This window comes from Chenopodium album, chromosome 9 (assembly GCF_948465745.1).
Source record: "Chenopodium album chromosome 9, dcCheAlbu1.1, whole genome shotgun sequence".
In the NCBI taxonomy this organism is placed as follows: domain Eukaryota; kingdom Viridiplantae; phylum Streptophyta; class Magnoliopsida; order Caryophyllales; family Amaranthaceae; genus Chenopodium; species Chenopodium album.
In genome coordinates, this window is record NC_137842.1 from 59,768,563 (window position 1) to 59,784,715 (window position 16,153).

Sequence of the window (16,153 nt, forward strand, 5' to 3'; positions counted from 1 at the left end):
GAGGTGGATGAAGAATATCAACCCGGGCCTTCTGGACAGGCGCCGGAAGAGAGTCTAGGGGAGGACCCCGTTGGCACCAGTCGGCGGTCCCCTAGCTCTGATGAGAGCTCTGATGACGAGTCGGCCTCGTCATCTTCTTTAGAGAATGCCTTCGTAACTTCAGAGGAGGCTAGATCAAAAATAGATTCTGCCAGAGAGTCCCTGGCAGTGGATAGGGGGGAAAGCTAGGCCGAGCCGAGCGCTTCCAGGCGCTTGGAGAGAGCCCCCTACTATCAGCATGTTCCGCCAGGCAGGCGGAGCGCCATGGCATCCGGCCTTGCCTATTTTAGGCGCAAGGTCGTCCTAGGCTATGGCTACACTTTGTCGATCCCTAACGAGGGCGACACCATAACCTGGCCGAGCCTGGCCAGCTATCAAGACAAAGCATTCGGCTGCTATGAAGCGGCCTTCCAGGCTGGCCTCCGCTTCCCTCTCCATCCGGCCGTGGAGAGGATCTTGGACAGATACCAACTGGGTATCTGGCAACTTGTACCCAACTCCTGGATCAATATTCTGGGGTACGTTGCCGCCTGTGAGATGCTGCAGGTGGAGGCGAGCTTTGAAGCGTTCGCCCACATGCACTATCTGAGCAGGGCGCCTGCTAGGGGCGGCGAGGGCTGGTACACCTTGACCACTTGCAAGGGGTACATGATGGCGGTTGGCAAAGAGAACAAGTGGAAAGACTGGAGGACTAAGTTTTACATAGTCAAGTCTGCCGACAGCCGCCTGAACCAAAAGTATAACAGGTGGAATAAGGATCCACCTCTCCTAGCAGGCAGGAGCGCATTGCCGCCTATTCCCAGGCGGACAAAGGAGGAGATCATGGACGCGGGGTTGTTTACCGTGTCCGTGTGGACGAATGATGAGGGGGAGAAGGAGGTCACCCCTCAATGCTATCTCCCTTTGTACAAGTGGTTTGAAGAAGGGACATTCTTAGCCGCTTGTGGGCTAAGTTCTGAAATGCCGAGAGGTAGTCGGCCGTCTGTTTTATATGCAATTTACTTTTGCTTTTCAGTACCTGTTTAATGGTGCTAACACTTGTTCATTTTTGCAGACAAAGCAATGGAGAAGCTCTCGGCCACAAGGAAACCGGCTGTATCTGCTGCTCGATACAGGTCGAATGTCCTAAACAGGGCAGAAGCAACCACTCACACCAAAGTGGATGAGCAGAGAACTGGCGGCACCTCCAAGGTAGGAAATTGTTATACTTTCATTCTTGGCCAATATTTAACTTGCCCGAATGATTTCTAACTTGCGTTTGTCTTGTATTGATGTAGGGTGCGCCTTCCAAATCTCCTTCAAAACCATCCGACCCTAAAATCCAAAAGACTAGGGCGGGTGATGTGAGCGCATCCGGCAAGGGCGGCCGGAAGCACGTTGCTCATAAGCCCAAGAAGGGCCCAGACGCCTCTTCTCTCGAAGCTGAAAAGGAGATCAGCAAACCGGATGCCCAGAGGGCATTGAAGGGTGGCTTCAAGAAACCCACCACTGCTGTCGGCTCAGCAGGAGAGAAGAGGAGCCTGGGGAGAGAGGAGGAACAGAAGGACGACGGTAAAACCCATTCGCCTCTATTGTTCTTCCATTTAGATGTACTTAAGTTATTTTTCTAACTTTCTTTCCTTCTCAGTTCCTGTGCAGAGGCCGACTGTAGTCCAGATGGCCAAGTCCATGCTGAGGGCGGTTGATCCTGACGACAAGGCGTCTGTCAGAGGAGTCGGCACCCTTGACTTGGATGGCATCTTGGGGAACCTCTGCGAGGTATGAGTCTTAGCTCAAGCAATTTTATTTTTTTTTTTCCGCCTGGTTTTAACCATTCGGCTCTTTTGCAGGCCATGCTGCGCGTCCAAGGGCTCAAGCAACCCCTCAAGGAGAAATCCAAAGAGGTAACAGTCGCTAAAGCTCAGGCCGAGTCCGCCTTGGATCGAGCTCAATTTGATATTGCTCAGAATGAGTATCTGACGCTTGATATGATGTATTCGCAGGCGGAAGCCAATATGCAGGTGAAGAAGGACCTGGACTCGGCCCGCCTGCGCATCACTTCCCTTAAGAAAGAGATTACAACTCTTAAGGAGAAGCTCGAGCCTCTTCAAGATGCCAAAGAAGAGGCCGAGAGAGCCAAGCAGAAGGTGGGCCGCCTGGAGCAGCGCCTCAGCAACTAGGAGCATCAGCTGAAGTCCAAGTTTGAGTCCGTGGCTGATCAAGAGAGAGAGGCTCTTGTTAAGCAAATGATGAGCAATTATGAAGCCATCATGCGGGACACTTGGGCGGCTGTACAGACGGACTCGGACTATCAGATTTGGAAATCCAAATTTGACGAAGCCAGCAAAGCATTCGACGCTCGCCTTATTGAAGAGGCTGAGAATGCTGAGGCCGAGGAAAGTTCTGGGTCCGACTCTTTTGGGGAGTCGTCCTCTGGTGGCGAGGAGGAGGATCAGGCGGAGGAGCAAGAGAAAAAGGATGAAGAGCAGCCGAAGGACGACAGGCCGGCTGCCACTGAAGAGGCTCTCCCCTGATCACTTAAGCTTTTATGCTTTTCTGCGGCCGAATGGCCATGTACTTTTCTTTTCCGGCCTGCGTGCCAAGTATTTGTATCTTTACCGACCAAGGGGTCGGGTAATTTGACAATCTTTCTGGCTTTTCCAGATAACAATCTTAACCAATCGTCTGGTGACGATTGGTCTTTTTAATTTGAATCATTCGGCCATTTGGCTGAAGTTATCCATATTGTTGTCCTTTGCATTTTGAATTTTTCATTGCATGTTTTTGGCTAAGTATTATAACTTGTATACCATGCGAACGTTCTTGCCCCTGGACGGATGTCGAGTGGTTTCGGTTTATTGGATTGATTGACTTAGAAATTTTTGATACTTAGAAGAGTATGCATGGTTTCTAAGTCAATCAATCACTATGGTGATTGCCCCAAACCACGCGGCAGACGTCCATCCAGAATTGACAAACATAAGTGTTCATTCGGCCATTTGCTTGAACTAACTCAAATTTCCAACTTAGCTAATTTGCTAAGGGTAAACCTCCGCCTGTTCTGCCCCATAAGCAAAAACAAGCGCCTCCGGCCATAGGCCTCTTTGAGATAAAATGCTAAGTTTGTAACTTAACCAATTTTCTTTAAAAATAATTGTCCGCCTGTCTTGCCCCATAGGCAAGGATCAGGCGTCATCCGGCCAATAGCCTCAATAAGTGCTAAGCAGTTAACTTAACTTGTATATTAATCAAATATTCCGCCTGTTTTGCCCCTGAGCAATAACAGGCGCATCCGGCTTTATGCCTCGCTTAGCCTCTACTTATGAAACAGTGACCATTTCTGAACTGCGCTAGAACAGATAGAAAATTCAGGTCTTTTAGATTTCACTTTCGATTAAAACAAATGACTGCGAATGCTGCCTTAGCATTCGGTAGGGCCGCTTGATATATTCGTAGAGCAATGTGCCACCCAAATGGGAGATGCTTCTCCTCGACGAATTCGCCCGAATGGACGTCGCCGGTTATCTGACTCATGTTGGAGCAAACGGTCATACTCATGTTGGAGCAGACTGTGACCATTCGGTCTCTTTTTGTTTATTAACATCCGGCCATGGGCCTCATCATGATTTTATCTGGCCTTAGGCCTCTTAAATGATTAAGTAAATATTCGTCAAGTGTTGGTGTAAACTTGATGAATTTCGTAGGAACGACTGTTCTAAAACAATCGGCTCCTTCAGAGGGATTGGGGCGTCTGCTGTTGGGGCAGACGCTTTCTAAACATATTGGCCGTCTGTATTTGGTACAGGCGACACTTAAAAAACTTAAATAAAAAGATAAGTTGGGAAATGAAGGCATATTCTCATTATCAAAACTTGAGATTACCAAATTGAGGTCTTTACATTCGTACTTAGAAGTAGTACTTTTTCAAGTTGTCTACATTCCAAGTTCTGGGCAGCTGCCTGCCGTCTGGTTCTTCCAGGCGGTAGGTGCCTTCTCTTACCTCCTCATAGATTCGGTAGGGGCCTTCCCAATTTGGGGTTAGCTTTCCCTGTTCATTCGCCCTACCGACTGCCTCTATTTTCCGTAGCACAAAGTCCCCCACTTTGAGAGGACGCTTGTGTACTCTTTTGTTGTAAGCCCGAGTCATTCTCAGACGGTATATCTCATGACGCAAGGCAGCATTGCCCCTGCGCTCTGGAAGTGAGTCCAATTCTAGGCGCATGGCCTTCCAATTCGCCTCTTCATCATACAACATGATTCGAAGGGTCGGCTCATAGTGCTCAATGGGCAGAACAGCTTCTGCACCATACACCATTAGGAATGGGGTTTCTCCCGTTGCCCCTTTAGCAGTCGTTCTGATGGACCAAAGGATGTGTGGTAATTCATCCGCCCAAAGGCCACCAGCCCGCTCAATTTTCTTTTTAATCCCGTCTGAGATTAACTTGTTGAAGGCTTCGACCTGGCCATTTGCTTGCGGCCGGCCGACTGATGCGAAGAAGCTTGAGATCCTCTGGTCTCCCAGCCAAGTCTTGAGTTGAGGCGTCTCAAATTGAGGACCATTGTCAAAAACCATAGACATGGGCACCCCGAAACGAGTGATTATGTTCCTCCAGATAAAGGAAATGACGTCTTTAGTCTTGATGTTTTTGACTGCCTCAGCCTCTACCCACTTGGTAAAGTAATCCACAGCCACCAATATATAGCGCTTGCCACCTGGTGCAGTTGTATATGGCCCCAGAATGTCCATGCCCCATTTGGCAAAGGGTATTGGGCTGTGGATGGCCGTCAGGTCTGTAGCCGGACGATGGATGAGCTTGCCAAACTTTTGGCACTTGTCACATTTTTTTACCATTTCCATGGCATTCGACTCCAGAGTTGGCCAAAAGTAAAGCCGCCTGGCCTTGGCTGTGAGGGATCTGCCGCCTATATGGGAGGCGCAGAATCCCGAATGCAACTCTTCGAGGACTTCCTTCCCCTTTTCAGGGGTAACACACTTCAACAGGGGTTTCAAAAAGCCAGCCCTGAAGAGTTCTCCTTGTCGCAACTCGAAGTTAGCTGCTCGTTTTTTTAGAACAGCCGCCTCCCGTGGTGAGTCAGGGAGCGTGCCGTCTGCAAGATAGGCCCGGATGCTGTCCATCCAGGTTGAGCTTCGGTCAAGAATTCCAATGGGGTCTTCCTCAGATATACTTCTTTTTTCCATGACCTCCCAGAAAACTGACCGAGGCGTTTCACAGGAGGCGGATGATGCCAACTTGGACAGAGCATCCGCCTGATTGTTTGAAGACCTGGGCACTTGAGTTAGATGAAATTCTTCAAGTGACCCAACTTCACTCTTGACCGCCTGCAAATATTTTATCATGGCCGGATGAGTGGCCTCGTACGTTCCATTAACTTGGAGTACGACCAGTTGAGAATCAGAGCAGGCGGATATCTTCTTCGCCCCTGCCGCCTTGCAATACCGGATGCCGGCCAGCAGGGCCTCATACTCGGCCTCATTATTAGAGACCTGAAACTTGAACCGTAGTGCGTATTTGTACTTATCTCCTTCAGGAGATTGACAGATAATCCCCGCACCACAGCCGTTCACAGTGGAGCTCCCATCCACATACACTTTCCAAACCTGGTCTGTATTGTCCGGAACAACCGGCCTTGTCATTTCGACAATAAAGTCAGCGAATGCTTGTCCCTTTATTGCCTTCCTTGGTTCGTAAGTGATTTCTAATCCTTGCATTTTAATCGCCCATTTGAGCATTCGTCTAGAAGACTCCAAGGTTGTGAGTGGCCGTTTGATCGGTTGGTCAGCATAGACCTCTACCGCATGCGCCAAGAAGTAAGGTTTAAGCTTCTTAATGGCCATGTAAAGGGCAAGGCCGAATTTCTCAACCATGGGGTACCGAAGCTCCGCGTTTCTCAAAACATGGCTTATGAAATACACCGGGAGCTGGATGCCGTCTCTTTCAGCTAAGAGGACGGCACTGAGGGCATGATCAGAGACGGCTAAGTACATGAAGAGCTTCTCTTTAGGCAAAGGGCTGACAAGCCTCGGCAAAGAGTGCAGATGAGTTTTTAGCCTTTGAAAGGCCGCCTCTGCATCATCCCCCCATTCAAAGTTTGTCTTCTTTTTGATTGCTTGGAAAAAGTAGAGACACTTGTCGCCTGACCGGCTGAGGAATCTCCCCAGGGCCGCCAGACAACCTGTTAGTTTTTGCACTTCCTTCACAGTACGGGGCGACTGCATGTCGATTACCGCCTGTATTTTCTCAGGCTTGGCCTCTATTTCCCTTTGGTCAATCAAAAATCCGAGAAACTTCCCAGACTCAACACCAAAGACACACTTTTTTGGGTTAAGCATGACCTTATGCCGCCTGAGTGTGGCGAATGTTTCTTGGAGATCAGCAAGGTGATCCGCCTGCTGTTTGGATTTGACTATCATATCATCAATGTACGCCTCTACATTCCTTTCGATTTGATTAATGAAGACCGTATTAATTATTCGTTGGAAGGTAGCAGGCGCATTCTTCAAACCAAACGGCATCACCGTATAACAGAACAACCCCTGATCAGTGACGAATGCCGTCTTTTCTTGATCTTTTTTCCACAAGGGGATCTGATGGAAACCTGAATAGGCGTCCATGAAACTCATCAGGGCATGTCCGGCTGTTGAGTCGACCAGACTGTCGATCTTAGGCAGTGGATAGCTATCCTTTGGACATGCCTTGTTGAGGTCTGTGTAATCAACACACATCCGCCAAGTTCCATTCGGCTTTTTTACTAACACAACGTTAGCTACCCACTCAGGGAAGTTGCACGGCCGAATGAACTTGGCATCTAACAGCTTTTTTACTTCGGCAGCTGCCGCCCGACTTCTTTCTTCGCCGTGGTTTCTTTTCTTTTGCCGGATGGGCTTCTTTTTAGGATCCACGGCGAGTTTGTGGACAGCGAGATCCGGGCTGATGCCTGGCATCTCCTCCACTTCAAAGGCAAAGATGTCTTTGAATTCCTTGAGCAGCTGGTGAAGGTTTTCACCCAGCTTTGCAAAGGCAATCGTCCCCACCTTAACAGTCCGCTCTGGACGGCTGTCATCCAGAGGGATATCAATGTGTTCACCAGCAGGCTGGGGACGAAGATCATCCGACCGTTCCCCGGTCAGTGATTGCTATTGCTTTTCTTTTTTGACCACCACCAGCTGATCAGTCTTTCTTTTCTTTCCGGCTGGTGGGGCCGACTGTTCTTCCTCGACATCGTCGAGGTCAATCATTTGCTTGCCCCGGCCGGATGCTGCGGCCGCAGGCTTGACGTCCGAGAGGTAACACTCTCGAGCCGTCTTTTGGTCCCCATTAAGGGAACCAACTGTTCCATCATCCTTCTCATACTTGAGTAGCATGAGAGCAGGGATGATGACGGCCTTACACTCATTAAGAGTGGGTCGGCCAAAGATGAGGTTGTAAGTCGTGAGCTCTTCAACCACTAGGAAACGGATGGTCATGTGCCGACCGTCTCCCCTGCTTCCCAGACGGACAGGTAGGTCAATTCGTCCGACTGGGTGCACAAGTCCTCCCCCAAACCCAACTAAGGTGTGGGTGACCTCCATCATGCTATCCGATTTGTACTTGAGATTGGATAAGCATTTGAGGCTGATGAAGTCAGAGGAACTTCCTGTGTCAATCAGAATTCGGCCAACCAGCTGGTTGGCGACTTTGCACTCAATGACAACAGGGTCATCATGCGGCCGACGGACTTTGCCTCTGTCCTGCTCGGTGATGACAACTTTAGGGAAGGTGGATGTGCTAGCTGCATCCCCCTCCTCAACAGAATTGACCATCTTTCTCAGATGGTCCTTGGTACCCCGAATGGTCGGGCCACCACCGGCAAATCCGCCTGCTATGGTGTACACCGGTTCTTCATCAGTTTCGGCACTCACAGCAGGCTGGGGAGTCTTTTTCTTGGACTGCCCCGGATTTGCTTTTGAAGTCACTTTGGACTTCACATAGGACTTCAGCTGTCCTTTGTCGGCCAGACGGTCGAGCTCCCGCTTGAGACTAAAGCAGTCGTTCGTGTCATGGCCAACATCCTCATGGAAATGGCAATGCTTGTTCTTGTTTCGATTTTCAGCGGAACCTTTCATAGCAGTCGGCTTTTCAAGAGTTAGCCGATCCTTAATTTCCAAAAGGATGGAGCAGCAGTCCTTGTGGAATTCGTACCTTGGGACGTACGGTTTCCACTTTTTTTTCTTCTTCTGGGCCGGTTGATCAGAGTTATCAATGGCCCAGACTTGCTTTTTCTTTTTGCTCTCTTCTGGCTTAGGAGCCGGCTGAGCAGGCCGACTCTCTTTCTGCCGGTCGGACTTCTTATGGTCGGACTGCTTATTGGAGGAGCAGAGTTCGGTCGCCTGTATGTAGGCTTCCGCCTCTCGCAAGGCTCCTTGTAGGGTAAAGATTTGTTTGCGGACGAGTTCGTACTTAAAAGTAGACCCGTCCTTCAGACCCTTAAAGAAGTCTGTGAAGGCGACCTCATCAGACAGCCCATGAATCTGGATTCGGACTAGATTGAACCGCCTGACATAGGATCGCAAACCTTCTCTATCTCCTTGCTGTACATTGCCCAAGTCAAGACTTGTCTTTTTGGCAGGGATGTTCATAGAGAAGTTTGATGCAAACAAGAACGCAAGCGTCTTGAAGCTATTTATGCAGCCAGCCGGCAGGTTGCCAAACCACTGCTGGGCTATGCCCTTCAGGGTGGCTGGAAAGCAACGACACCATGCGGCATCATCTAACCCCTATAAATACATGAGGTGGGTGTATGCCAACAGGTGGTCCTCTGGGTTGGAGGTCCCGTCATAGGCTCCAACCAGAACGTTTTTAACTTTAGCCGGCTGCACGGCTTTAGTTATTTCTCTGGAGAAAGCAGAGGGTTGGTCTCCAAGGTGCTGCAGCCTAAGCTGCCAGTCCATCGGCTGATAGCCGTATGCCGCCTGTCCCCCGTAGAGGGTAGGCTGCATGTAAGGTACTACTGGCGCCTGGTACAGTGGCGGTGCCATGTACTGGGCGGATTGAATCACATGAGGCCCAGACTGAACCCAGACTGGGAACACCTCACAGAGGTATTCCGAAAGCTATCATGATAAGTCGACGTTGAAGCCGACTCTGATAGCTGAGTTCTCTTCTCCTCAATGTATTGCCGAGCGTTAGAGAACGTCTTCTTGCTGCCATCCGGCTGTACATGCCGGATGGGCTTTCTTGTGCTCGTTTCTGGGAAACGGAGCCGAGTGAGATCAAATTGGGGCTGGGCCTTCTCCTTAGGGGCAGGATGAGGAGTTGGCTGACGGTCCCTGACCGACTTCTGTTTGCCAGCTTGGGCTGGCTTCTTGGCCGACTGCTCCTTTCTAGGGGCAGGCGACTTCTTAGAGGCGAGTTGTTTGATTTCTCCCCTGAGACTGCTCAGGAGAGTCATTAGTTCATCCCGAGTGACGGGAGTTGATCCTGCCGCCTGGGAAGGATCAACCGGCCGCCCCGAGGGCTTCTTTGGCTGACCAGCAGTTTTGCTTGGTCCTGCCTGAACATGGGGACGCTCCCGCCGTTCTTTATTGCGGATGCGTTTAGAGATGAGGGATCCATTTGGATCCACATAGGTTTCGACATCAGCGTCGTCACCTGAGTCATGGTCCGTTTGGACCAGTACATCATTTGGAGGCCGAATGGCCTCCGGATTTGGTACATGTTCTTGTGAAGCCATTTCAGAGGTACTCTCCCCACAGACGGCGCCAAATGTTTCGGGGGTTTTTGTTCCTCGGGAGAGTTACAACACTGAAACTGGATTCAACTGAGGACGCCTGTACCTGCAAAGCAAACGGACCTCCGGATGGTTGGGGGTCCACCTCCGAAGATTAAGTCAGCAAACGTTCGAAAATAAAACGTGCGGAAGTAAAGTTATCTGCTTGGATTCCAAGCTCAGGTAAAGTGTGATAAGTGACGTATTGTCTCGTATTGCGTGTCCAAATTTTCTCTTTTTTTTGTCATAAATGACATAATGTCCCTATTTATAAGGTCCTTTTGAAGAGTGTGCCTTCCTAGGATCTGGTGACCTAGGAATTAGGTCACGCCGTTTTGCGGCGCCTTGGGATTTGGGCCTTAGAAGGCCGCCATCCCAGGGCCAATGCCTGAGTGACACGTGTCACTGTGCCCAAAAGGATTCTGAAGCACTTTTTGAGTGACACGTGTCGCCACCTGAATGGTCCCTGATGGACCTTCAGTCCACGTAGGACGGAGAAGAGTCCACCCTCCACGTGTCATCATTCCATAGGTCCAAATGGCACCTATACGGAGGACACGTGGCGCTTTCTGATTGGGCCACCTGGCCGGGTATAAAATACCCAAATCACTAGTGGTTTAATGTAGAGCCATGATAAATAGTTCTACATCACTATTCATTGGCTTCAGCATCTTTTTTTAAGAGTATAAGTTCTATATTAACTGATTTCTTAATATTAGGGTCTTCTTCAATTGGTTAGTTCAATGGAGAATTTCGTTCCATGCATTGAACAACTGTCAGCAGCGTCTTTGAATTGGTCTATCTGCTTTTTTGATGGAGTAGAATGGATGGTAAAGAAAGGAAAAGTTTTCTTTCATTAGGTAGGAATCTGTAGGAAAGGAATATTCAGAAAATCTATTTCAATACAAATTAAACCGAACAACCTAAAGCACTGTTTCCCTTTGTTTCCTTTATGATCATCTCCAAATGCCAAAAAGCTCTAGGTTATCAGCAATATGTATATTTGAAAAGATTACAATGTGTCTTTAGTTTTCTGGATTCTTGCAAGGGAGTGTAGGACTTCTTAGATCCTCTCCTCCATTAGGAAATGTAGCCTAAAAGCCTATACGTCCGTTGAGCAGCTGATCTTCAAGTCAGAAGCATTTCCGGAAGCACCATGCTCATACTATATGTACACAAGACTCGTACTATATGTACACAAGACTCGTGAACTACCGAAGAGACTTGTTAAAAGTTTTATATTTTTTAACAAATAGTATCAATCCCATTGTATGATTAGGAAACCACTAGACTAACAAGGATCAGAGAAAAGTCAAAAACAGGGTGTTAGTCAAATAAATAACCCATTTTAACTCATACTGTAAAAAAAATTGTTTTATGCTTGCTCATCAGTGACAATGGATACAGAACAATGGGCACATGATGTCCAATTTAATTGTTTCTAAATTTGTACAAGCCATTGTTCTGTTTTAAAGAACATACATGATGCTAATATATTAGCTTCATGTACCTGATGATTAATGTATTACTGATTTTACTGATTAACAAATGAGTGACGCAAATAAGTTTATTAATTGCGTCGCTTTAATAAATAAGAGCGACGCAAATGAGAGAAAGCTGAAATGCACTTGAGTTTTGCGTCGCTTCTTGAATAACATACAACGCAAATAACTTAAAAGGATGGTAAAAATAAACATTTTCTTCGCTCCTTAGAATGAGTGACGCAAATATGGCGACGCAAATGTACATTTTTCTACTAGTGTGTGGAACTCATTTCCAAGCTAGAGTCTGGTACTCTGGATATAGTTTTGTTATAATTCATTTTTGTTTTTTTAACTGTTATGAGTTCATGGTAATTGTAACCTGTTAGAATTTCGTCTCTGTATGTGCTATATGCTAATGTAACTTCTTTTTTGTAGAGTGTTTTTTTTAATGTTGTTAGTGGAGTATCTCTCACTGAAACTGCAGGAGATCTTGCTGTGGCAGCGGCAATTTGCAGCAGGCATGTTTTCTTTTTTTGTTGGCTCATTTGTCTCACCAAATTTTCTGGCATTTAGAGAGAAAATTATGTTACTAGGTTTGGTATGACCGCAGTAGTGTACTGATACCTGATTCTAAGCTCTTATCCAACCATTTCTCTTGGCTCTCCACTACACTTTTAGAGACTTGTGTTGTCCAGCCTTTTCATATTCTTTCTAGAGTCTTTTTTTTATTTCTTGTCATCTTGGTGAGGAGTCTTGGTTTTTGGTTGGTGATATATGCCTTACTCGTGAGTTCTGTAAAGTGTATATTACTAAAAAAACTATAGCTATCCTTTTCTTGTAATCAAATTCGAAGTAACATATCTACATTTGCCTTCTTCAGTCTTCTGGAGTTCCCTCTACCAAATAATGTAGCATTTATTGGAGAAATTGGCCTTGGTGGTGAACTCCGAATGGTAAGTATGAGGCTCTTGCCAAATTATTTTTTTGCCAATATAAATATGCAACTGAAGTAAATTTCCAACAATTTATTAAAAATGCTTGCCCTATTGAGGAAGTGACATAATCTCACATAATCTATTTCTCTATGACCAATTGACCACTGATTTTTCTAAGCCTGTATATAATGCTCCATAAATTGTCTGTTGTTTATTCACACCCCCTTCTTAACTTAGAATGTTATGTTAGTCTATATTTTGACCGAAAACTTCTTTGCAGGTTTCGAGAATTGAAAAAAGGGTTAATACTTTGGCTAAACTTGGATATAAAACATGCATTGTTCCAAAGTCAGCTGAAAAAGCCATAGCAGCTCTCGGCTTTGAAGGGTTACAGGTAGTGGGATGCAAGAACCTGAAAGAAGTCATTGATAAAGTATTCAGTACTTGAGAAGAGAAAACCATAAACTTTTCTCATTTTTTTGGCATCTTATAAGCATATGTAACATTGATATTATGTTGTATTGTTGTGTAAGAATCTGATGGAATGTAAATATGACATAGATAGATTATTAGATGCACTCATGTATATACGATTTTACCTCTATTTTAAGGACGAAGCTCACTAGAGTCGGTTCATTCATGTACTGAACAAGCACATGGTTGAAATGCACATGTGCAATTTTGTCGACTGATAATGCTAATATAAAATATTGGAGCCCTATGGGTAGTTTTACATCTGAACTTTGTCAATACCTTTGCCTTCTCTATTGTCTATTTCAATTATTGAATGAAAAGAGACTCATAGTTGATTTTGCGTTTTTGTGGTACATAAAAAAGGTGATGTAGAACTTTGAACTTTTGTGATGATACAGAACTTTGGTGACATTTTGGAGGGTTTGCAGTAATTTCAGATACTTGTGGAATTGTGGTGGAACTTTTGGTGGTACTCCGTATTAACAAGATTTTTAATTGATTAGCATTCTTGATTCTACACACTGAAAGGCTTAAGGAAATAAAAAACGTAAATAATGAAATGTAAAATTTTGTCCATTTGGATAGCCTAATTAAGCTTTATTAGTTTCCGGTATCTATAGTGTGCGCTCAACTTATTGGCAAGGAAGATTATTGGGGCATATGAGAACGTGGGAGCTTTATTATGGTGATGGGGAAAGGGATGTCTGGGAAATGGTTTGGAGTTTAGGAGGACCCCCAAAGCTGTACCATTTTGTGTGGCGTGCCTGCAAAGGATCGTTGGGTACTTTGGATGTTTTGTATAGACGTCACATTCGCAACTCAAGTGTGTGTACCATCTGTGGGTCTGAAAGAGAAACCATAATCCATTCTCTTTTCTACTGCAAGCATGCCCTGAATATTTGGAATTATAGTGAGTTCGGTGCTCTGATTGCTGAAGCCCCCCACGAGTCTTTTGCAGATCTGTTTTGCTGGTTGGTGAGCAAGGTAGAGAAACCTCAGCTTCGTGTTATTATGTGTTTAGCCTGGGCTTCATGGCATTGCCGCAACAAGGTTATTTTCAATGGAGATAGTGATGTTAATGGTGTTCAGGTGGCCATGGGTTTTGTTAAGCTCTGTGAGGATTATGATGTGTATAATGTGAAGGTTGGTGGTCGTGTGTGTGTGGCAGGGTCTGCTGCTCGGCTGCTCCTTCAAATATAACATGGAAACCACCTTAGCAACAGTTTGTGAAGGTTAATGTGGATGCTTATGTGTCTGGTAATGCGGGGGTGAGTCTTGGTGTGGTTATCAGGGATGAGAATGGGGCTTTGTTATGCGTGGCTGTGCAAAAGACAGGGTGTAGATGGCAATCAGACTATGCTGAAGCGGCTGCAGCGAGATACAGGGTGGAAGTTGCGAGCAGGTTGGGCTATGCTTATGTAGTTCTTGAGTGTGATGCTTTGAATGTCGTTCGTGCTGTTGCTGAGAATCAACAAGGAGCTGCTCCTATTTTTACTTTCTATGAAGATATTAGGCATATTAGTGTGGTGTTTTCTTCTTTTAAGTGTTGTCATGTAAGGCGTGTGGGAAATACCGTTGCCCATTTAGTTGCTAGATGGGAGTCTGAGATTAATTCTGAACGTGTTTGTATGAATTGTTCCCCCAAAGTTTTCAATCTTTGGCGGAACTTGATTTGATTTAATAAATTTTCCCGTTTGCCTTAAAAAAAAGTCTCCGGATTTCAAAAAAAAAAATGGAATGTAAAATTTCAATGCTTGCTCGACATGACACGTGCAAGGAGAGAAAGGGTATCATCTATGGAGTACTCCCTCCGTTTTTAAATACTCGTTCCATTTTTTCATGCGCGGAGTTTTAGGAGAAATTGGAGAAAGTAATAAAATGTGGAGGTGGTGGGGTTGGTGGAAGAATAAAAAATTGTAAAAAACTAAAAGTATTTTTTGCCACAGCAGTGTATTGTAATGAAATTTTGTGTAGAACTGAAAGGGTCATTTGTGAACAACTGCCCATTTTTTTTATTTGTTTAGATCTACCCGCAAGTTTGGAAAAATTTGGGTAGCACTACCCACTAACGTTTTTCATCCAATTAAAATGTTATTTTGGCCCAATTTTTCACTTTTTTCAATTACAATGGCCAATTAATACTAAAATAAGCAAAAAAAAACCCCAATTCAATTAAACCCCAAACCTTAGAAATAAAAATCCCCAAATAATACTAAACTCATGAACCCTAAAATGAATTCTAATTAAAACCTTAATTAGGTTAATTAAGGTAAATTAAAACCTTAATTAGGTTAATTTAGGTAAATTAAAACCTTTATAAATTGGGGGAGTTAATTGGGTTGGAAAAGTGAAAAAAGTGGGCTTCGATAACGTATTAATTGGACGAAAAATGTTAATAGGTAGTGATACCCAAATGTTTTCAAATTTGTGGGTAGTTCTAAACAAAAAAAAAAAAAAAAAAAGGTTGTTGTTCACAAATGACCCTATCTTTAGGGTAGTTCTACACAAAATTTCCGTATTGTAATTTTGGGTTACAAGTTTATCTCCTCCATAAACAATGGCAAACTTGTAAATAACTTGTTTTAAAATTATCTATGTGCCACTTGTATTCTTTTTACACCGGTGTCGAGATTTAAACATTAAAACTGAGCTGAACTGCACTGTTTATGAGAGAAGGAAAATAGGAACTGAATTGAACTGAATTGAATAACTTAATTGAAATAGGGCCTTAAGACCTGTTCACATTTACTTAATTTCAGTTCAGTTCAGTTCAACTTCAATCAGTTCAGTTCAGTTCAGTTCAGCTCCAATCAGTTCAGTTCAGCTTCAATCAGTTCAGTTCAATTCAGCTCCAATCAGTTCAGTTTAGTTCAGCTCCAATCAGTTCAACTCCTAATTTCCCTCTCTCATAAAATATTCATTTCAGCTTCGTTCAGTTTAGTTTAGTTCAGTTCAGTTTAGCTCCAATCAGTTCAGTTCAGTTCAGTTCAATTCAGTTCAACTTAGTTCAGTAAATGTGAATAGACCCTTAATCCACATTTATATTTAAATACTTATAAGTATTAGAGTAATAAAAAAAAAAGTTATTGTTGTCATTGCATTCTAATTTAATCACAATTAAAAAAAAAAATTAGAAAGCCTTTAAAAAAATATAAAATAATATAAAGTCTTTTAAATCATCTAACATAAAAAAGAAATTATTTAAAATATTACTTAGAGCAAATCCAAGTCATACACTAGTTTTTCATTATATACAGAATAATCATTTTTATTGATTTATTTATAGTTTTGCTATACTTTGTTTATCGAAGAGGGAGCCCCGGTTAATCTTCGAGATATCTTGATGACAAGATTATAAATTTCGTTAACATTTGAAAAAAAAAAAAAAGAATCTTCATCATCTTCCACCTCCATGGTCCATCCTTAATTTCTTCCTCCTTTCTTGTGATTCTAGTCTGTGTTTCATTACAATTT

The 16,153-nt window shown here is 44.6% G+C and overlaps 1 protein-coding gene across 1 annotated transcript; it reads left to right on the plus strand.

The window, feature by feature from the left end:
- The first annotated feature begins 13,390 nt into the window (after positions 1-13,390).
- On the plus strand, positions 13,391-14,355 carry LOC145557834 (uncharacterized). Its single transcript, XM_081619018.1, has 2 exons — positions 13,391-13,822; positions 13,912-14,355. The coding sequence occupies exons 1-2, from the start codon at positions 13,391-13,393 to the stop codon at positions 14,353-14,355; spliced, it is 876 nt and encodes a 291-aa protein (XP_081475144.1).
- Positions 14,356-16,153: the final 1,798 nt, after the last annotated feature.